The sequence below is a fragment of the Hipposideros armiger genome, unplaced genomic scaffold (assembly GCF_001890085.2).
Source record: "Hipposideros armiger isolate ML-2016 unplaced genomic scaffold, ASM189008v1 scaffold_76, whole genome shotgun sequence".
In the NCBI taxonomy this organism is placed as follows: domain Eukaryota; kingdom Metazoa; phylum Chordata; class Mammalia; order Chiroptera; family Hipposideridae; genus Hipposideros; species Hipposideros armiger.
The window spans coordinates 2,499,162-2,523,237 of NW_017731426.1; the positions used below are offsets into that span (position 1 = coordinate 2,499,162).

Below are 24,076 nucleotides of genomic sequence, written 5' to 3' on the forward strand. Positions count from 1 at the left end.
AAAAATCTTTAAAAAAAAAAAAAAAGATCATTACTGTGATCTGTTAATTATGACCACAAATGGGAGTCTTACCCAGAGCATTAAGAGAAATGTGAATGATAATCCATTTTATGGTCATTAAAGTTAGATTCAGAATTTTATAGCATAAACATAGATCAGCATATTTTTCCAGTTGTGCCTTCTCTTGGATGGACTCCGTAGGCTTTAATCCTTGCATTCCTACAATGTGATGTCTTTCCACACCCCCGCCTTTCACACGCCCCCACCAGTGGGCAGGATAGGTGGGAAGCCTATGGGCGAAGCCAGAAGAGCAGTCCCAACCGCACAGAGACTATCCAAGCAGCTTACGACTGACCCGTGGGAGTGGGAAGCCACCTTCTTCACAGGAGGCATGAGATCTGCTAAAAGGCCCATTTGTGCTATGGAGCAATGTCCTCAAAAGTCCTGACAGGGCCCAGGCCCTGCTCTCCTCAGAAGATTGCAGTGGGATGAGGTGACCGCTACAGGAGCCTGCAGTGGCGCACACAGAATAAATTCACTTGTCACTTCCCCTGCTGCCCTGGGGTACTGTAGAAGGAAAGTGGCAATGCAGTGAGAACACAGATGAAAGCTGAGGCCTACATACGAGCTTAAGCCCAAGGGTAAGTATGACCTTTGGTGGCTTAGAGCCCTGAACACACGCTGTGTCTGACTGACTTGAGAGTAATCCAGCTCATCATGTTACCAACATTCTGTCAGCTCAACCATGTAAAAAATACACTCTGAGGGCCAGCAGAAAGGATCTACTCACAAGAACTCCCACAGAGGCTTGAGAAACAGAGCTCCTCATGGCATCTTGTTGAACGTATCTGTGGGTGTGGATAGAGGAAAAAATTTCCCCCAAAAGGGAGATACAGGAACCAGGACCCACACGGGTCCCTGTCTGAGCTCAACCTCACCTGGATGGCTCTGCTGTTCTGGCTGGTCTTGGGCACTGGGAAGATATGCAGATAATTTCTGGAAAGGTGCTTTCTAAATCAGATACACAGACTAGGGTCAGGATGCCCCGGTATTTCCAGCCTGGCTGGTCTCAGCACGCTGGAGGAGGACTTAGACAATTTTGAGGAAGGCATTTCAAGGTTGGAAACTTACATATCGGGGCTTAAGGGTGGTGCTAAGGTCATTAGCACCTGGCATACTTTTGACTTCCTCAGGACATTTCATGTTAGCATTGGGTAAAGAGAACTCCTACTCTGTTTTTAAAAACTGACTCAAAAAGACTGAGCCTATCAAGCTACCAAATCACTGAAATCCTTTCTAGACTAAGATGGCGGTTGTTCTATTAATTTTCTTCCTTGACTTAACCACCTCTATTTTTATGGAGTCAGTTGGGGCTCTGATGAACCCAGAGCGTGAGATTGGCTTAGATAAGTCTGGGTATGCCGGAGACAGTAAATCCTTTTGTAATACTGGTGAATGTATTATGAAGGGTTACTACCGTTCCTTCTATTCTCCTGTGCTGGAGCACAACTGTGGGAGTGCTCCTCTGGCAATTCTTATTAGGTAATTATCCCTGAAGGATTCTGGCTACAGGAGCACACCGAAAGTGCTGATGTGCTATCATAATTCAGCAGCCTTTTTTGACATTCTGTTTTCTTCTTGAAGATGGATATCAATCTTCCCCCCAATACATTAATTGACCATCTGCGAAACATTATGTGGTTTGAGTCACCTGGGTTATTGTATCAGCCATCTAAATATTCTGTTGGCAGCCTCTCTTGTGCTCCTTTCATGGGCCAGATGATTTTATAATGCAAATCTCTATTAGTGCCACTACCACTTGTCAATTTAATGGTCCTGCATTGCCCTTCATTCCTCTCTCTGGCCTTCTCCACGCTGTCTCTTGCCTACAGGCCTTTACACATGCTGTTTGTTCCACATGGAACATTCTACCATCCAATTATCCCCAGTGGCCTGGCTAATTTTCACTTGTCTTTTGTGCCTCACCTGAAATTATACTTTCTCGTAGCAGCTACCTTGACATCCCCAAACTAGTCTTCCCTATTATTGCACAAATTATACTTTATTAACACTGCTTTTTTATTTGTCTCTATTTCTCACCAGAATGGAAATTTTGTTAGAGTAGAAATTGTATCTGTCCTGTTCTCCATTGTCAATACTTTGCCAACACAATTTAACAGAACATTGTTGATGAACGAATAAATTACATAATCTTTACAACTTTATGAAGCAAGCATTATGTTGGCCTTGTTTTACAAATAAGAAAACAGGTTCACTGAAGGAAAGTATTTGGACTTCATATGTTGAGGAACAGTTTTAGCAGCTGTCCAAGCTCTACCTTTTTCTTTTTTGGAAACCTCAAAAAGAAAAAAAAAGGTCATTCTGTCTTAAAGCTTTAGAGTTTTTCCTGACAATCACCTTGGTGCTCAGAATTTGGCAAGGTGGGGAGGGGTGACAGGCAGGGGTGGGGTGGTGGAAGGGTCATGATGTATTTGTTGTATGGATAGGGACATATGAAACCATCAGAGTTACCCATACCTTTAGTATGGTGGTATCTATACTGTCCCAGTTATCATCATCTTTAACACGAGCCTCAGCCAAGTCAGGAATGTTTCATGACTTGATCTGTCTGTTCTGACTCAGCAACTCTTTATATCCTCATTCGTATCATGAGGAGCCTCCAGGTTCTGCCCCCTTTAATACAAAATCAACACCACACTTCTAATCCACTCAGTCTACCATGGCATTCCTTCACCAAAGAAAAACCAACAAGCCACCCAGTTCTGTTCTGGGATCAACAGCTCCTGTGGCATGACGGTCATGGCAAAGCTCAGCTCCATATCAATTGGATAAATCCAGTGTGGCAGATCTCTTAGTCAAACAATTCTTGGTATTTAGTGTAAATAAGATTCTACATGTATTTTGTGTTGAGAACAAAGCTGTCCAATTAGAGAAAACATGTATCCCATTGCTCCACTGGCTCCTGTTAAAACACCTTGGGGTTAAAAAAAAATTACTTTTGTTCTCAGTTTAATTGCTTTAAAAAAACACCTCTATTATCTATGTATCTATCTATTCTGGAAGGATGCATATCCAAATGTTAACAGAGTCATATGTTTCATAACAAAGTCCTCATGTCCTACCCCATCACTACCTTTTGATCCAGGACTATTAAGACCATGGAAGAACACCCTTCTGTAGAGATTTCAAAGAAGTGCAGGCAACAAGTGAACATTGCATTTTATTGCAAATAAGAGCAAAAGTAAGAATATTTGATGGGTCTCAGTCTCTTGCTGTCCTTAAATTTAGGTCTAAAGGAAAACAAAAGAAGCAAAGCACAGAGTGAGGAGTCCCCAGATCTACTCAACCCTAAAACAATTAAGCCAACAGTGACAAAGAAGAAACCAAAGTGGTCTCAAAGGAAGGATCAGATCACAAGGACAGAAAAATATTGAGTTATGTCCCTGGTCAGAATTTCTGATAGGTTAATGCTCTCAGGAGCAATAATACCACACGGGCACTAATACTCTGAAAAATATGACAACAGTAGATAAATATGACACGTGGCTGGTATAACAACCCTGTAAGTTATAGATATGTAATTAAAGGTCAAAAATGCCCAAAACACATCCTCCTTAGACTCTTTTGGGTGTTTAGTAAGAATTTTCTCCTTGCCTTTGTTCATGATGTTCCCTGAAAAGGTTGCAAACCAGCAATTAAGGGGGCAATTCACCTTTACAGACATGCTTTCTTGGGTTCACAGAGTGGGTTTTGTTTTTTAAATCAATATTTCTCTCTTGAGAATTTGGAGGATCTGGAAACATTGATCTCCAAACTGCAGGGTGACAACAGACAGTGGGAGCTGAGCAGCTGGCCACCTTTCAATGGGGCATGTGTTTGCTACAGTTGTTTCCACTTGTATTTTCTTCTACCAGCCCCCTTTATTCATTTATATCACCTGCCTGTCTCCTTTAGGCATAGGACTTTGCAATCCCCTACTCTGCAGAGACTGTCCTTTCCATCCATCTCTACCTGTTCAAATTCTAGTTGTCATTCATGGTTCATCTCAAATGTCAACCTCTCTTTTCCCCAAGAATCATCTGTGAATTCTTCCTCTTTTGAATACACACAAAATTTCTTACACTTCTTTTGTAGCATACACAGTATCCAGTAATAATATTATTCTTATCTGTATTGTACTTACCTTGTTAGTGTGACTTTTTTTATTTTAACATTTTAATTAAAATATACCTAACATACAATATTATATTAGTTTCAGGTGTACACCATAGTTATTCAACACTTATATACCTAAAGAAGTGATCATCGTGGTACCGTATTTGCCGGCGTATAAGACGACTCGGCGTATAAGACGACCCCCTAACATTTCCACTCAAAATACAGAGTTTGTTATATGGTCGGCTGTGTGCGATTTTGCGAGTGTGGTAAAATCGCATAACAGCAAAATCGCATAACAGCCGAGCATACACCCAGCAGCGCTGCTGATGCCTGAACGGTATGTGGAATGAAGTGGGCGGGCATTGGGAGGCCACTATGGCACGGGGCAAGCACTATGGGCAGTCCATCTGAAGTGTACCTGGCGTATAAGATGACCCCCCACTTGGAGGCATATTTTTCAGGGCCAAAAAATCGTCTTATACGCCGGCAAATACGGTAAGTCCAGCAACCATCTGACACCATACTATGCTATCACAATATTATTGACTATATTCTCTATGCTGTGTATTACATCCCCATGACATTAGCTTTATACCTGGAAATTTGGACCTCTTATTCCCCTTCACCTTTCCCCCCCTTTTTAATATTTTCAATTAGTTGACATTCAGTATTATTTTATATTAATTTCAAGTGTACAACATAGTGGTTAGACATTTATATAATTTAAGAAATGATACCCCTGACTAAACTAGCACTCTCCTGGCACTATATATATTTACCATATTATTGACTATATTCACTATGCTTTACTTTACATCCCCATGACTATTTTGTAACTACCAGTTTGTACTTCTTAATCCCTTCACTCTTTTCACCCTGCTCCCCAAACCCCTCCCATCTATCCCCCCAACAAATCTAGCACCCATCTGACACCACACATAGTTATTACAATATTATTGTCTATATTCCTTATGCTATATCTTACATCCCCATGACTACTGTGTAACAACCAATTTGTACTTCTTAATCCCTTCCCCTTTTTCACTCACCCCCAACACCCCCCCATCTGGCAACCATCAACATGTTCTCTATATCTACTAGTTTGTTAATGTTTTGTTTATTTTTTTTCTTTAGATGCCATATACAAGCGGAATCACATTGCATCTGTCTTTGTCTGACATACTCCACTCAGCACAGTACCCTTCAGGTCCATCCATGCCACTGCAGATGGCAAGAACCCATTCCCTTCCACGGTTGAGCAATATTCCATTGTATATATGTACTATCTCCTCTTTATCCATTCTTCCATCAGCAGACCCCCTGGCTACCTCCACATCTTGGCCATTGTAAACAATGCTGCAATGAACATATGGATGCACACGTCCCCTCGAAGTAGAGCTTGGGGTTTTTCAGATAAATGGGATTACTGGGTCCTTCTTTGTCTCTTCTTACAGGCTTTGTTTTATAGTCTATTTTGTCTGGTGTAAGTATTGCTACACCAGCTTTTTTTTTTTTTCATTTCCACTTTCATTAAATATCTTTTTCCATCCCTTTACTTTCTGTCTGTGTCTTTCAATCTGAAATGATTCTCTTGAAGGCAGCATATGTAAAGGTTTTGTTTTCTTATCCATTCAGCCCTCCTATGTCTTTTGAGTGGAGCATTTAATCCAATTACATTGAAAGTAATTGTTGATAGATATGTAGCTATTGTCACTTTATTATTCATAATTTTGATCTTTTTTCTCCCCCTCTTAAAGAAATCCCTCTAACATTCCTTGTAATACTGGTTTGGTGGTGATGAACTCCTTTAGCTTTTTCTTGTCTGGGAAGCTCTTTATCTGTCCTTCAATTCTAAGTGATAGTTTTAGCTTTACTGGGTAGAGTAATCTTAGTTATAGATCCTTGCTTTCATCACATTGAATATTTTGTGCCAATCACTTCTGGCCTGCAAAATTTCTGTTGAGAAATCAATTGACCATCTTATGGGAGCTCCCTTATTAATTACTAGTTGCTTTTCTCTTGATGCTTTTAGGATTTTCTGTTTGTCTTTAACATTTGCCATTCTAATTATAATGTGTCTTGGTGTGGGCCTGTTTGGGTTCATCTTGTTTGGGGCTCTCTGTGCTTCCTGGACTTGTATGTCTACTTCCTTTGCCATGTTAGTAAAGTTTTCACTGATTATTTCTTCAAATAGGTTCTCAGTCCCTTGCTTTCTCTCTACTCCTTCTGGTAATGCTATGATGTGAATGTTGTTACACTTGATGTTGTCCCAGAGGTCTCTTAAACTGTCCTCATTTTTTTTGGACCTTTTTTTTTCTCTTTGCTGTTCTGATTGGGTGTTTTCTGCTACCTTGTCTTCCAAATTGCTGATTCGATCCTCCTCTTTATCTAGTCTGCTGATGATTCCTTCTAGTGCAGTCTTCATTGCAGTCATTGTATTATTCACTTCTGACTGGATCTTTTTTATGGTTTTTATGTCCTTTTTTAATGCTTGCTATCTTTTTGTGGAAGTTCTCACTAAGTTATAACTATTATTTTGAATTCTGCATCTGGTAAGTGGCTTGCCTCCATTTCGTTTAGTTATTTTTCTGTAGTTTTCTTCTGTTCTTTCATTTGGGATGTATTTCTTTGTATCCTCATTTTGGCTGTCTCTCTGTGTTTGTTTCCATGTATTCAGTAGACTGCTATGTCTCCCAGGCTTGGCTGCATGGCCTTATGTAGCAGGTGCCTTGTAGGGCACTGGCACAGTTTCCCTAGTCACCTGATCCAGGTGCTCCAGAAGTGTCCCTTGTGTGGGTTGTGTGTACCCTTCTATTATAGTTGAGCCTTTATTGCTGCTGGCATGTCAGTGGGAGGCATTGACCCTCAGCCTGATTGGCTGTCAGTTTGGCCACATCCACAGCTGCTTACATGCTGCTTTGCAGAGGGCTTACCCCACTGAGTGGGATTCACCCCAGAGGGTTCTGGTGCCTATTGAGACTGCCCTTTGTGTGTGCTTCTTGTGGGGCTAATTGGGTAGTGCTCTGCTGTGGTCTGAAGCCAACCTCCAAGTATGTTGGTTCTGGGTCCTCTTCGAAAGGCTCTGGTACAGGCCCAGGTCACCCACTGCCAGTGACCAGGCAGGAACTACCTGATAGGAGCTACAAAGCAATCCACAGTTGTTTGCTCCCTATGCTGTACCTGAAGGTGTGTGGGATAGGCCACACTGCGAACTGAGGACAGCTGCCACCAGTACCAGGCCTGAATAACTCCACAAAAAGCCGGGACACCCCAAAGCCTGCTGCCACCTATTGTCTCCCTTAAGGTTTAACCCCTCATAAAGCCTCGTGCAGTACACAAGTTGGGTGAAGCAGTGTCTCAGGGAGTCACTAGAGTGGGAAGAATTGGGGTCAACAGGTTAATGTAGACTTGGGAGCTACTCAGCAAAAGTCTCAGGGCACACTGAGGCCAGCTGCTGCCTGCCTAGGTCCTGCAGACTCTGATAGTTTTTCAAGAAAGAGTAAAATCTGGGCAGGGCTGGCTGCTCTCGGAGAAAGTGCCTCTGGTATTAGGCAAGTTGGTTGGGGCAGGGTCTCAGTGAGTCAGCAGAGTGAATCAGTGGAGCTCACCAGGTCAATTAGATTCAGATTTGGCTGTGTGGGGGCGGGATCAACACAGGAAAGATGGCTCCCACCTGGGGGCTGCACAAGAGGAAGGCTCCACACAGGGAAAATGGTGACTGTGCTCCAGCCCTTGTTTCAAAGCCACACACCTAAGTCTACTGTATGCTTCCAACGCTCCCCAAGGTACTGTCTCTCCGCTGGAGCCCAAGGTGAGTGCCTGCGAGTGAGTGCATGTGCGGGCCATTTAAGAGGATATCTGGGTTTCCCACAGCCTTCCGCACTGGATGGTTAGAATTCCTCACTGTTTTTCACAGTCAAATATTGTGGGGGCTCCTCTTCCCAACACCAGCACTCGGCTGGGGAGGCTGGTGTGGGGCTGTGGTCTCTTGCTCCTCAAGGGGGAACCTCCACAGCTGAGATATGCCTCCCGGTTCTCAACTGCCACACACAGGTGTGGAACCAGTTCGTTTCGCCGTCTCTACCGCTCCTACCAGTCTCCACGTGGCTTCTTTATATCCAGGTTGACTGTTCTATAATTTAGTTGTAATTTTAATGTGTTCATGGAAGGAAGCAGGCATGGTGTTTACTCCACCATCTTGGATCTCTACCTTATTAGTGTAACATTTATAAGCTTACACATTCATTCATCCATTCATTCAGCAAAAACTTATTAAGTACTAGGTACCGCACACTAGGTTAAGTGCTGTGGACATTGCAGTGAATAAGAGAAACAGAGACAGGCCCTCAAAGAAAGCATGTTTGCTTCCACAGCAGAGCATAGGGAAGTGCCTCGTACTTAATACTCAGTGGCATTTGTTGAAGTGAATTTTTTCAGCTCTGTTAACTTAGTTTATGTCATTCTATTAAAAAAGCATTAGAGCTATATTTCTTCAAAAAAGCATTCTGAAAATCAAATTTCACTAATATGTAATAACCACTTATCCACTTTTCCATTCCTGTTACTCCCATTTATCCTGAAATCGTTCTCAAGAGTTCTCAGATGTCCCTCTAAATTTATTTACCTGGGTAGCTGCTGAAAGAGAGGCGACTACAGCTGGTGTCTTTATCTTTGATGTTGAAGTCCCAGTGTTTATATATCCTGAGCATGGCTGCGTACGTGTACCAGCTTGAGTGAGCAAAATAGATGTTCTCAAATCCAGGAAGAACCTATAGCCAGAATCACAGTGAATGACGCAGAGGTATAGAGATAACTGACTACAAGTGAAGCAAGTGTGCAGGGATTATGTCAATTTAGGTGTCTATTGCTAGGTTTATTACCAGAAAATTAACCTTTAATGTGCACAGAACAGATAGATTCTCTCCTAGCATCCAAAATGGAAGATTCTGGAAATTGGGAGTGGCAGGTACATAAAGCATGTGAAGAATGGTGGAAAAAACAGATGTAACATCATGTACATCCAGTTCTCTTCATCAGTTCCTCCCAGTTCTTAACGTCTACAATAGAGGGACCCATCAGCTGATCTATAGCTGTAGGCAGGGGTGATTGGAGGTTGCAGTACGTGGGTGAGGTATAGAAAAGTTCTGTGTGGACCAGAACAAGGAAAAGGTGAAATGCTGTTGTGTGTCTCACCTTAATAAGAGCAGAACAATGTCCCATGTCCCATCTCTTAAAAACCTGCAGGCTGGAATTTTTTCTGGGAGAAATTGAGGGAATCAGATCCAACAGGTCTCCAACAGCGTTCAGGAACTGAATCTGGAACAGGGTCATGGGCTAGAGAAGGACAGAGAGAGCACTTATTACTGATTTATGACAGTCATGTCATTTTCTATTGTTCCTCTTGTTAGGGATTCATAAGTTATTCTTTTGTGAAAGGTCCCTAATGTAACAGATGCACTAGATTTTATTGTAACTTATAAAATAATTTTTGTTACATTATAGATTATGAGCTATTTTAGCATGTTTTGATATTCAGATTTGGGGAGAGCCTCCTAAGAGTAAAACAGAGTTTCTGTTTTCATTCCTCTACAGCAGGTTTTCTCAATCTCAGCACTAGTGATATTTTCAGCCAAATAATTCTTTCTTGTGGGGGGCTGCACTGTAGGATGTTTAGCAGCATCTTTAGCCTCTACCCAGTAGATATCAGAAGTGCCTCCCTGTTTCGACAACCAAAAATGTCTCCAGGCATTGCCAAATATCCTCTGGAGGGAAGTCACCCCTAGTTGAGAATTACTGCTTTACAGCAAAAACATTCAACTAAAATGTTTTTTATTTTGATTGTGTGTTTAACATAGAGGACAAACTGAGTTGACAGCATTTAGCCCTGGAACAACTATCAGACTTGAACATGAACTTTGTGCTAACTAGAGAGCAGTGCTACACAGCAAGATTCAGTCCATCAGAGAAGCCCCAGGCTGGGTGTCTACACACAAACTGGTTTTCAGGCAGTGGTAGTGGGAGGACAAACACAAAAGACATCTTAACCAAAAAACAAAAACAAAAAACACAACTTAATTATTTAACTTTGAAAACAGGGTCTTTATTGATTTTTAATGCTGAAAATCTTGATATCCAACATATTTATTCATTTCCTTTATCTTACTGTATCCTTCAAACTCTATCAAATTTCAAAATAACAATACCAATATTACTAAGTCAAATTACTGAATGCAGTTTAAGGTTGTTTTGTTTTTGTTTTTTGGTGATTTTTCTTGTCTTTAGGATCTGTCCCACTAAGGATGTACAGCAATCCCTGTATTTTAAGGTTTGTAATAACTGCTATCCTTTTGGTTATGCCATGAACTTGATATACAGTTAGATATATATGTGTTATTTTGTTTTCAGATTTCAGGGATTGTGTTTTTTCATTGTGATTAAATTTTGTTTTATAGTTATGAATAGCATTTACTTGGTTCCAAAGTCAAATATATAAAGCAAGTTATAGTCAGAGAAATGTAGCTTTCATCTCTATCCCCTACACTCTCTTTTCTCCCTTCTTTTGTAAGTAATCATTTATTTTTAGTTTTTTCTTTATTCTTTCATTGTTGTTTTTACTTGAAAAGATAAGCAAATGTATCTATCATTTATCTATCTATCTATCTATCTTCTATCTCCATTTATTATGTATAAGGTAGCACACAATGCATCTTTATTTTTTACACTTGATAACAGATCCTGAAGGTCATTCCATAACAGTATATAGGGATCTGCCTCTTCCCTGTCTGCGGCTACGTCATTTATGCAGCCAGTCTTCTACATATTTGGCTAGTTTCAGTCTTTTGCTATTACAAATTAACTGCCACAAATAAGCTTGTATTTTTGCCAGTGAACCTTTGTGATAATCCTAAAAGTAGGATTGCTGGGTCAAAGGATAAATTGAGTATGTGATTTTGGTACTGCGTGCCCAAATCCCTGTCTATTGTGGATATACCATTTTGCATTCTTACCAGTATTTTAGGAAAGTGTCTTTTTCCCCATAGCTTTACCAACAGATTATGCTTTTACACTTTGGAATTTTTGTCAAATTGATAAGTGACAACGTATTTCTCAGTATGGTTTTAATTTGTATCTCAAACCTATGAGCAGGGCTGAGCTCATATGATTAAGAATGTTTTGCTTCACTTTTCTATGAACTGTCTTTTTGTATATTTTGTCCAGTATATGTGTGTGAATATATATATATATATATATATATATATATATATATATATATATATATATATAATGTCTTCCAGGGGACAGGGTCTTCATAATTTTTGGAAGTATATTAAATGGTACCTTTGAATCCTGAACGATTCAGTAAAGTTTTAAAAAAAGTATGATGTATGTTTGTGTGTGTGTGTGTGTGTGTGTGTGTGTAGGTATGTTGTGGAAGATGGGATATTTTACTTTAATGTACACTTAGATATTTTGCTTTAATGGCCACATCATCTAAAACACTTATTAGGTTATTTAGATAGCCAATACATTCATACCAGGCTCTTTAACCTACTCCAGAGCACAGTATAATGAAAAAGATTGAGAAATGCAGAAACAAGCAAGCTTGAATTTCATGTCAGTGAGTCAAGTGCTAGCAGTATGATAAATAAGACAGCACTTGGGAATAAGAAATTTTCATTGTAGTCCTAATTTCGTCTGCTTCTAAAGTGGAATGTATAAATTTTAAAGATTATTTTCAATACATCCTGAGTAGCTTCTTAAAAATCCTACCTTTACTCCACTTAATAGTGCCCTCTTCATTGCTCCTACATACAGCCCATCCATTTGTTCCATAACATAGCCTGTATGTCTCCAAAACGGATCATCTTTGTAATTTTTTATGTTATTCTGTGTCCACTCTTCTTGCTTCCTGGAAGAGAAATTCAGTTTGTACTAGAGGTTGCTCATATAAAGCTAAATTAAACCCAGGCATTTAGAGACTATATATTCAGACAATTATGCTATTATAATTTAAATTCTGGAACTTGTAACCTTCTAATCACTGTGGAAGGCTACCAGGGCAAATTCAAAATAATTTTTGATTTCTCCCCAGGACTATGCCTCTTCCTTTATAGCTTTCTCCATGCTCTATCTGGAACCAAAACACAGGTGTAATGTTTACCTGCCTGTGATACTGAGACCTAAGAAAGTCAAGGATAGACCATCCAAATACATTTCATATCAAATCACAGTGTCTCACTAAATCAGTAAGGATGTGTTGATTAACTTTACTGTTATATGTAAAAGAGGTAAAGTTAAATAACAGGAAAAAATAAAATATCCTAAGGACGGGATGATTTGTATATGTTTATATTTCTTTCAGATCATTTTCATAGTTTATGGCTCATTCTATTTCAGTTGTTGCTAATAATTGCCTCAATGCCTCTGTCCCAGCATGCTTAGCAAAAAAAGTCTTATTTGTCACAGTTCTTTCATTCTGTTTCTCCTCTTTTAGTTCTCTGCACTTCATCGGGGATTACCTGACATAACTGTATATTGAAAACTATTTCTGATTTGTTCAGGCTATCTCTAGATCAATTTTAGAAGCAATGTCATTGCTTCATGGAATCTAGCTCAATCATTCTTAACTGATCCTCTATAGAACTTTAGCATTTGATGAAGAGGTTGTTTCATGAGTAATTTGGAGAGCCAAAGTAAGCATCCTTGTATCCCCAAATTAATCTCATAGTCCTGCAAACATGTTACACATTTTCTCAATATTGAGAATTATTAATCTTCAGAAAACTTTATTAAAATGGAAACATTCTCAGAGGATATTAAGAATTATGACTTGAGATACGAGCTAACACCCAGCTAGGATTAGTCACCAGACCCTTGAAAAGGAAGCACCTTACAGAGGGGGAGGAGGGATCTCTGCAAGAAGGAGAGGGGTCCTTGGGTGGAAGCGATCCAGGGACTTAATTTTGCCTGCCTTACACTGATGGTGTCTTCCCCCAAATGTGTCAGCAATTGATAATGTGATATTCAACCTGACCTCCAAAAGAGCCCCAACTCAAGGACATGTTGTCTGCCCCCAGTTTTCTTACTATTACCAAAAGAGGCTACACCTCTCACTACAAGAGCAACTCCAGCATTCTCCCTGAGAGACAGAAAAGGAAAGCAGAGAAGGAAAAATTACTGTTTGAATTGATAGATTCAGGCCTTGCAGCCTCAATAACAGTGAGAAGGCCAAAGCTATTATACATACTTTATAAACTCCTGTACTTTATCCATGATGGAAGGTTTCTTAATCAGCTGTGGGTAGAGGTTTGTGAAGTGGTCATACATGTGTCTGAAACGATAGATCAAAAGCGTTACATTTCTATTTTTCTCCTTGGATTTCTCCCCACAGTCATTTACCCAATTTTCTGGCTAACCAGGATGTCCCCTACCACAAACCTTCCCTACTACTTTTTTTTTTAATAAATCAAACACACAATTTAAAATTGGAAAAAAGTTCCAAGGTATAGAAAAGCATAGACTATAACAAACACCCAAGTATCCATTATGCAACTTTATTAAATCACTCTATTTTGCCATATTTGCTGCATGTATTTTCAAAAAGAAAGAAACATTAGATATTTTTCAAGCCCCTGTGTACACCTTCCAGACACTAATTATTATCCCATCTCCCTAGAGGCAACTACAAGCTTGAATCAGTGATTTATTACTCTCGTGCAGCACGTGGATGATTTGATTCTTGATTGCTCCCTCCACTCCCCTTTCCCCAAGCTCATTGTTTCATATAAATCTCTAGGCTAGGATGCACATCAACAGAGGTTATTCTGTGGCTGCCTAGTTTACAGTCAAAAGCAGCAAGGTAACTTCCGCTCCCCAGCCTTGACTCAGCTCCCCCAGGACACTGAGGCCTTCAGCCATCAGCAGGCATGTCTGTCTCTACTTGCTTCAGGCGAGGGCTCAGCATATCCATTCTTCATCACTTTGTTTTCTGTTCCATTTCTTCTTCAAGAGATGTTTAATCTTGTTTGGGGGCCCCGCCATATTATTATGATGCTCTCTTTCTATATATTTTATCTATTATTTGCTGTAAGTTTGCAACAAAATCAGTCAAATTGTGAACCCCCCTTGCACTCTCTGGGCTGAAAGTTTACCTAAAGTCCTAGTTCTGGTTTTCATTTGATGATTACAAGGAGGTCAGCGTTGAAAGCAGGAAGTGACTCAGATTCCAAATTTGGGAATTCGGTTCCCGTGCTATGGAATTTAGATATCCTCTATCTAGTACAGCAGGTCCTCAAATGAAGTCATTTCCTTTAACGCCCTTTTGTTTTAACATTGATGAGATGCAGTAGGAACTTAACTCTTGTTTATATCAATTAGCCTTTGGTAAAACTGGTTTCCTTATAAGTCATTTCATTGATGACGTTAAGTGAGAACTTAATGTAGTTTCCAGAATGGAAACTGATAAAATGAGAATAGTTTTATTGCCAGTTAGGTGAACAACATGAAAATCCTTTGAACTCTTTTATTTTATGGTCCTTGAGTTCAATAAACTTCACTTCATGAGAGCTTTTCCTTCAAATTATTTGCAAATATTTTCTAAAAATTGAATGGTCACATTTAACTTTTGTTTACATATCTTTCATGCTGCCACATCTCTTCTACTATCAAGTTGGTCACTTTCCCCTTTTTCCACCATCTCTAAAACAGGAATCTAATAGCAACAAAGCTAGACAGGTATGTGGGTGATAAGGACAGGACGCTCTGCCCTGGTCTCACACTTCACATGAATGAAATGCAGAAATTAAGGTGTAGTTTCATGACCTGCTTTAGTTGCTCATGGAGACAAGTTTCCCACTCTAAGATTGTGTAGGGAAGTAGAGATGGCTGTGTGGACTGTGGGCTCATGAGCCAAATGTTTTCTTGTGTGGCCTGGGGTAAAATAAGTGGGCACTAGAAGAGCATGGGGGCAGAGGACTTATATTTGCCATGAATATTGCAACCTCAGATGGCACTGATTATGCAGCTGGAGACCATGGACGGCTCATCAGATGTCAGATGGGGCTATGCCCAAGCCAAAGGCGAAAAGAGATTCTTTCCCTTTGGTGAATGTTAGAGGAAGACACAGGACAACCACCGATTAAACATCTCCCCTCCCTCCACGCAGCCGTAGTAACACCAATCTATTCTGGGGAAAAGTGGAACATTCTGAATTGACTCAGCTGAAATGACATTTTGTTCACATAGGAATGACTATGGTAATATTTTCTAGCCATCAGATTGAATGGGCTCTTAAAGTTAAAATGATTCATATGAAAATAAATTTCTATTTCTTGGAAAAAAACAATATGTGGGCTATTGACTTACAGTGCTCACTCAGGTAAGGAAACAATAAATTCATACTTTTCACCCAAAGTCTCCCTCACTGCACCCTGCCTAGACCCATCCAGAATTCCAGATCCCCTCAAATTTTCAGTCTATTTTAAAATAGGGCAGCGTTTCTCAACTGGAGTGATTTTTTTTTTCCTCCAGGGGCATTTGGCAATGTCTGGAGACATCTTTGGTTGTCACACTAAGGGGTAAGGTACACCTGGCATCTAGTGGGTAGAGGCCAGGGATGCTGCTAAACATCTTATAATACACAGGACAGCCTCCACAACAAAGAATTCAACCCAAAATGTCAATAGTGCAAAGGTTGAGAAATCCTGAAACAGGGAAAAATTAATCTTGACTTGTGAGTGGTTCCCTGAGGATGTCCTCATAACAAGAGACAAGACAGATAGATGGAGGCATGGGAGGGTGTCTGGGCTAGAAGTATTGAAAATTTTTCTTTTCTTTCTTTGGTGGAGACTAGATTTTTCAATTCTGAAATTCAGAGCAGGGGAAGAGAAACTTCTACCTTGAGATCAGAAGTGGAGGTCTCAAATGATTCTGCTCCATTCAGGGGCCCTGAGGGATACAGTCACTTGAAGGCTCCTCAGGTTGAGGCCCTTCTCTGATCCCTGGGCCTGGGAGCCCACATTTTTGTGTGGTAATAAAGTATAACAGCTAAAAGTTCAGGCTTTGAATACCGAGTAAAGCTTGACTCTGCTACTTCTAGGCTGTATGACCACAAACAAGGTTGCTAATTTCTCCACATTTCCGAATTCTTATCAAACAGAGCTAACACTAGTGTCCATGTCATGGATGTGATAGATTTAGTTTCAGCTCCTGTGGTGCGTGAAATCGGTAAATGTCCTCCTAAGTAGGCCAAAGCTTTGCTCACCTTTGCATCTCACATACATTCATTCATGGGAGAATCACGAAGGCACATATCTTTTTCTGAATCTCTTTGCATTATGTCAATACCACATCACTTAGCACTGTCATCTGCTGTCTCCTACTGTTTTCTAATTGTTTTGACTTCAGACCTCAATTATTTTGACTTTTGAGGTCAGATGCTATGTTGGGCTCCTTTAGTATTTCCTACAGTGATTAATCCATTTGCGTGTGTGCTAGCGTGTGAGCAAACTCGGAAGCGTGGTTTCCAATCCTGGCTCCTGCTGACTAGTTTTGTGACTTTCAGCTAGTTACTTAACGTCTCTGTGCCCATTTTCACATCAGTCATATGGGGATAATAGTGATACATACCTCATAGTATTGTTGTGGGTTAAATAATTTAACATATGTAACCTGCTTTGAACAGTGTCTGGTACATTTTAAATGCTAAACAAGTGCTATATAAGTATCATCACCATCATCATCATCATCATCATCATCATCATCATCATCATCATCATTTTGTGGTTCATGTTAAGTTCCAGATAATGACTAGTTGATGGGTCATTTGATATTCTTGAGGGTGATCTTGTGTCTTCCTTATCTTTGCTTTGCCCACATCCTTGACCTGGAAGCATATTCAGGTTCTAACATCAAATGGGGCGTGGGGGCCGGCTGAGTGGCTCAGTTGGTTAAGAACTAGCTCAAGAGTGAGAACTCTGAGCAACAGGGTCACTGGTTTGATGCCTGAGTTGAGCTGCCGCGGAACTGCCAACAGGTGGCAGGATGGCTCAGCTTAAAAAAAAAAGGGGGGGGGCGCATTGGGGGTGTGGAGGAGATTCTTGAGATATTTCTTGGCGGTAGGCCTAAGACAAAAAAGGTACCACCTTTGACTACTTTCTCTACTTGTGCCATAATCTTGCCACAACCTTTTGTCATCATAATTTTAACAACCATTGTGTCAACATATTAATTTAAAATGAGTTCCCTTTGAAGAATGTACTCAGGAACTAACACTCCCCCTACCTTTCTCCCTGTCACCAGAGCCTGGCACATGTAATGCAGTAAGTGCTTCTTGCACTGAATTGGCTCACTCTACCTGGGTAATTCCGGAGGAGGTCGTATTTCAGCAACTTCTTCAGCAACACAATTGTCAGCCACTTGATTAAAAGCTAGAGCAGACCAGGTCTTCGCACCCTCATCACCATTCTTTCCAGAAAGGATTCATGACTCAATATATTAAAAATCAACCCATGGGGCTGGCTGAGTGGCATGTTGGTTAAGAGCTGGCTTGGGATGCCAGCTCTGAGCAGCAGGGCCCCGGTTTGGATCCCACATGAGGACCAGTGATGCTGCGCCCTCTACAGCTAAGATGGTGAACAACAGCTCAACCTGGAGCTGGGCTGCCGAGAGTTGCTGGCGATGGCATAGGCTACAGTGAGGCTGCAGTGGGCTGCCATAAGCTACCATGAGAGGCTGGCAGCCAGCGTGAGTAGCTGGCAGCTGGTGTGAGCTGCCAAGAGCCTCCGTGAGCAGCCGTCTTGTGGCCAGCGACCGATCCGCCTCAGTTGGGAAGAGCGCAATGATCACAATACCAACTTGGGCCAGTGAAGCAAAGTCCTCCTCAACTAGACTAAGAACAAAAGGACAGCAACTTGTCTGTTCCCCTTCCCCGATTCTCCAATGCTGTTCTCCTCCCCCAATTCCCCAATAAAATCTTAAAAAAAAAAAATCAACCTATGACTATTTAGAAGCTTTAACGTTATTAGTGGAACATCAGGGACTCTGAATCTGCAGCTCTTAGGGAACCACCCCATAGAGTTAAAAACAAAGGAAGACGCTCCATTGGGCCACCGTTGCCAGACAGTGCATTGCACAGAAATATGTACCTCACATTGTCATTAATCTCTGATAGAACAGGAACAACAGCAAGATTAAACCTAATAAGCGTGTAATCAAGTAACTGCTGGGGACAGAAGCACTGTGCCAGGTGTCTGGGGTATACAAAGATGAATAAGATAAAAGACTCTGCCCTCAAGGTACTAACAGATGGTGCAAGGGAGAAATGGAGTTCCAATTCAGTGGGAATGGAATCAGAAAAAGCTTCATCAAGAAGATAGCATCAGAGATTGGGTCTAGGAGTTTGACCAATATTTCATCTAATATATTTATTTACAATCACACAGCTTCAGTCCAAATTATTTCTCCAAATTTGCAACTCAATTTAAATAATGCAATCAAATGAGTAGATACAAAAGTGGATAAAGATTTTGAGCGCAAGATGAAAAGTTCAGATGTTTACATGTAAAATACAGTTGTAGGCATGTTTTTAAGACCTTATTCCATTTATAGAGTTTTAGACATCTCTGAGTAGTGTACTATATGAAGGAGACTTGTATGATAGAATAACCAAAATTTGGTATAAAAATAAAAACAGGAATTTCTAGTAAATTTAGAAAAACCAGCCAGAACCCAATAACTAGTCATTCAACAACTGATAGAATCTTCAGAATGCAGAAACAGATTAAGATCTGCACTGTGCTCACTATGACTAAGGTGATAACAGCGCAAAATGCAGTTTGGTTAAACTGCACTCAACAATCTAGGTCACAAAGAAAGAAAGAAAGCCAACTCATCATGACACTTTATGTCAAAGGAAGGATGAGGCTTGATTAAATGGGTTGCAACTTTCTTTACCTTAAAGAGCTTTTCTCTAAAAAGAATGGGACCTGATTGCATTATCATTAACTACATTTTTGTTGTTTTTATAAGACAAGGGAAGGACACACGAATCAAGCAACAACAGAGCTGGAAGGAACATTTATATTAGACATTAAAATTTCAATTTAAAACCTCTTTACCTACTTGAAAGTATTGTTTTAAGATTACTGTAAATAAATGCTCTGACATTTTATTTTTAATTAATCTTTGACACTCCACTTCTCATTTGCTTTCTACCAGACAATAAATGACTAGTAGAAGGAGACAGCTTAGCTGATTCTTAAAATAGTTTCAGGAGAAGGTACAATTTTAAAAGGTAAAAACCGTGAGAATTAGATAGTGCCACCATTGGGGGTTTTGTTCCTTCTAGGCAGGTATTGTTATAGGTACAAATGTAACTCTTGATAATGCTTCTCTCCTATTAGAAGAACCTCAGCTACGAATGTACAATGCCAGGAAGACCAGGGCCACTGTTGGACAAAGAAAGAGATAGACATTGACATAGTTCTCCACCATGACTGGGATACTTACGGAGCAGTGAGGTAACCCTCCAGAAAGCCGGCCACAAACATGATGACCTCATTGCTCAGGGCCTGAGACCCGTACCCCGCCTTGATCTCCAGGATGCCCCAGCCTGTGGTGTTCACAGAGTTATTGTAAAAGCCATAGGCATCCCCATTCTTGTCCAGTACGTTTTTGACCTGTACTGTCTTTTCAGTGGGCATCCAGTACGCAGTTGCATAGACGACTCCTGGAAGGAAAAGAAATAATGATAGGATGCCATTGAACTGCTTTCTGTGTAACCAACAATTCTAGAACATTTGCTTTTAAAGAGCTCCATTCTATTTGAATCGGGGAATCCGCCACTATCATTTCTCTTTGTTGCAAGTGGGGAAAACCAGAGCCTCGATCAAAGGGGAAGAGCCCATAGAAAAAAAAAACAAGTTAAAGGTAGGGGCACAATTAGAGCATCATAGATGTGGGTCTAAGAGCTCCATCCTTAGAGATGGGATTCTGGGCAAGGCACGAGCTGGAGCCCTTGCCCACTTCTTCATTCAACCAAAGGTAGGGTTCACATCCCTGGTCAGCAATGCCTTCCATTTCCTTCAGCGGTTGGGCCATATTCTCTGGCTCCTTATCCTAGCTTTCCTGCTTAATTCTTCACACGTGACATTAGAGTCCTATTTTGCCGACAAAATAGAAACTGTCAACTGTGATGCCCTCAAGCTCTTGATAACTTTGTGAATTCATCCTCACAAATCTTGTACCCAGGTCTCCCTTCTTGTTCACCTCAATCCCTCTACCTGTTCTCTGGATCCCACCCCTCTCACTTTCTTTAGGAATTTTCTTCCATCCTATATCTTCTTGCTCCTGTACCCTCTCTCTCTGCACTGGTTCCTTCCCCTTTAGTAAATTCAAATTCACATGTTCCATTGTTTCACAGCTAAAAGCAAGACAACTACAGAAGCTCTCTTTCTGGGTCGTGTGAGCAGATCTGGCTACTGCTGGAATCTCTCACTCCCTTCATGAAATTATTACAAATGTTATAGAGCACACTGTACTAGGGATTATGCTAGGTGCTGGTGGCAGAGCTGTGACAATGACTGGCACAGTCCCAGGCCTCCTCTACTTCCCTTCCTCATTTTCATCACTTAGGGCAGGCTGGCATCTATCCTCACCATGCTTCCAGCGCTGCTCTGGCTGAGTCGCTAATGAAATCCTTGAATCCCAACATCACATGAACATCTGAAAGTATTTGACCTTGGCAACCACTTATTCTTTTCTTTTTTTGGGGGGGTGGGGGTGGGGCGGGGGCGGAATATAAAGCTCTTTTTAATAAAGTATAGTTGACACACAATGTTATACTTCAGGTGTACAACATAGTGATTTGACATTTATATACTTTACGAAGTGATTACCATGAGAAGTCTAGTAACCATCCATCACCATACAAAGTTATTGCAATAGTGACTGTATGCCTTATGCTGTACATTCCATCTTCGTGACTTATTTATGTTACAACTATAAGTTTGTACCTCTTAATCCCCTTCACTTTTTTGTCCATCCCGCACTGAGCAATCCCCTGACCACTATCAGTTTGTTTTCTGTATCTATGAGTCTGTTTTGTTTGTTCATTTGTTTTTCTATGAAACCATTGCACAGCTGCTCAGGTTAAAGACAAACTTAATATTCAGGTCATCAAAGAGACGGGAGGAGGCCAGACTGACTCTCAGGTTCTAGGGTGAGACTCAGCAGATGAATGTTGTATCATTCACTGAGAGAGGGAGCTTATAGGGAATAGGTCTGGGAAAGAATGAGTTCAGTTTTAAACATAGTGAGTTTCTAGTGATTAAGATACTAGAAATTCTAGCTCAGATTAAATATTTATATAGGGTTATCTGTTTTCCACCTTCAAAACTGACTCAACATTTTATTTTATTTTTTGATGCAAAGATTATCTATCAAATAAAGTACTAAAAGTATCATCTTAATCCTCAAGCATCATGACCACAATGCAGTACTTCCTTTAAAAATGGTTAAGTGGAAGTAATGACATCGATTAACATAGGTAGGTGCAGAATACTTCAACAGATTCCCGATGACAAACAATAGTCTAATTGTTAATAAAGCCAACTGGCCACAATTTGACAATTGTTAACAGTATCCATAGAAACTTCCTTTCTTTTCTTCCCAAGTACAATAAATACATATGTTTTCCAAATTGATTTTGGACCACAAAGGAGGTAGCCTTTGCCCTTCCCCAGCCTTTCTCACACATTCTCTTCCACCCTTCTCACCTCCCATGAGTCTTATAGGGAAATGAGAAAGCATGGCTGACTAAATAAAAAGCAGACACAAATGCCATGGCAGGGGTGAGGACATAAAGAGGAACTGTAAAAAAAAAGAGGGATGGTAAGGCTTTGACAAGTCTCTTTTTCACTTCTAAACACATAGCATGATTTTAGCTTTGTTCCCTTCTCCAAAATGTTTGGCATTTCTCATCCAGCATCCTGGCTTTCCTTTTCCTTCACCTTCCATTCCAGCAGCCCTTTGCCCTATAAACGTGGCTTGCTCTCAACCTAAGCACTCAAGGGCTATATTTTCCGTTATACATTTCCTGACCACAGATAATGAACTTCTGCAAATCTGTGCTTTTCTGACACTAGTGTCCTTTGCACATGAAAAAACCTTTACCAAATCCTCAAGAGAGTTCAATAAAAATTTACTGCTACAAGCTAAACAGTTTAGCAGGTGTTTTGAGAATTAAGCCAAAATCTGAGTTTCTTGATCTACCCCTTATCGAAGTTCTCCACGTATCATCTTTTTCTGGGGGTTTTTTTGTTTTGTTTTTGTGCCCTGCTATTTTTTTATTTTCTTAAATCCTTTAACAGTTTTTAAGCGATTATAATTTTTCATATATATATTTTAAAAGTCTCCATGTTGGGAGACAGATGGTGTGAAAAGTATAATAGTAAAAAGGTAGAAAAATATTACATAATTCTAATCCTAACCTAGCTTTATACAAATTCTGTGACGTCAGGGATCATTTCTACTCACCACGGTATATTCTGGGGTCACTGTACCTAGCACAATAATGTTCCTGTAATAGCTCTAATTGTGTGTGTTCTTGAAATGAAAGTGATGTTTATCAGAACATTCACAGAAGTTAATCTCAAATAACTCAAGTCATTATGTCTTCAAGCTCAGGTAAGGAGCCTAGAGGATGATTCAGATGCCCAAGGGGCAAGTGCTCTATGTTGATATTTTTCTAGAATTGTGAAAATGAAAAATAAGATTTAAATATTTTTAACAGCAACACTCTCAAAATCAATGCACATGATAAATATTTGTTGGATAAATGGGACTGTTACTTTATAGAAACAGAGATTTTTTTCTTCTATAAATTAAGATGGAAGAAGCCCAATGTTTTAAAATGTATTTTATTTACTTGCATATTCTCATATTTTCTATGAGTTGTTTTCAGTTGAAAAATATTCCTAACCCTGTCTTAGAATTTGTAAAACAGTCATAAGTTACCTAAATCATTCTCTCCCATATTTGGAACCTGATTTTTTCTAGCGCCTCATTTATGAAACAGTAAGTCACTTTCAACCCTGAGCAATACAGTTTTGGCTAACATATTCAGTAAGTTAGATAGAGACAGAAAGAAACATGAAAGAGCAGAGGCAGAATATGTAAGAAATTATTACAAAATTAAGATTACAACTTAATCTATTCAGGTTGAATTTAGTTAATAGTTCTCTTACTCTGATCCTTAGGTTGCTTTTCTCTTTTAGGTCCACTGAGCATTCAGTCTCTCAGGATCTCTCTCTGTGTGTACCTTGACATTGCACTTTCTTTCTTAGAAAGGCTTCTCAATAAATTAATATCTAGTTTTTAGATTTGCTTTGACTATCAGAATCACTAATAAAAAAATAACTGATTCATGAATAAACAACCTCCAGGCAACAAAATTATAAGTACGTGTTTTAGTTCTCACTCCTAACAGAAATCGGAGCATCGGACTCTTGCTAAAAGGAAGATGATTTTGGGAAACGCTCCCAGGGATCAGGAATGGGGGACTAAGAAAGTGAAACAGAAGAGGGGAAGCTAATTCAAGGTTGCATACTGAGATGGTCCAAGAAGGTGCATAGAAGAAGCCTCTGAAGACTCCATCCTAAGGATAGAAGAGGGAGCATTTATCAACATGCTCCCATTACACATGGGTCAAAGGATGTCCTAGAAAGTGTTGAATCCCTCACTCCCAGGTTTGCATGTGCTCCAGTGCTAAATGGTTATGATTTCAGAGAAGCTCTGAGTTGGAAAGCAAGGTATTCCTGCTATGCCGCTGAGTTAAGGTGCCCCAGGTTACACCTGGGTGAAGCTAGAATAAAAAGCAAGTGAGAGGATGTGAGGTGGG

General features: G+C 40.2%; 1 protein-coding gene across 3 annotated transcripts in view; it reads right to left on the reverse strand.

The window, feature by feature from the left end:
• The window catches only part of PLBD1 (phospholipase B domain containing 1), a 55,779-nt gene that overhangs the window by 25,049 nt on the left and 6,654 nt on the right, over positions 1–24,076 (reverse strand). For all 3 annotated transcript variants that reach the window (XM_019643291.1, XM_019643290.1, XM_019643289.1), the window contains exons 2-6: positions 19,687–19,906; positions 13,427–13,510; positions 11,950–12,088; positions 9,373–9,513; positions 8,804–8,948 (exon numbers count right to left, since the gene is read on the reverse strand). In XM_019643291.1, coding sequence (XP_019498836.1) covers positions 8,804–8,948; positions 9,373–9,513; positions 11,950–12,088; positions 13,427–13,510; positions 19,687–19,906 — 729 coding nt within the window. The remainder of the gene's footprint in view (positions 1–8,803; positions 8,949–9,372; positions 9,514–11,949; positions 12,089–13,426; positions 13,511–19,686; positions 19,907–24,076) is intronic.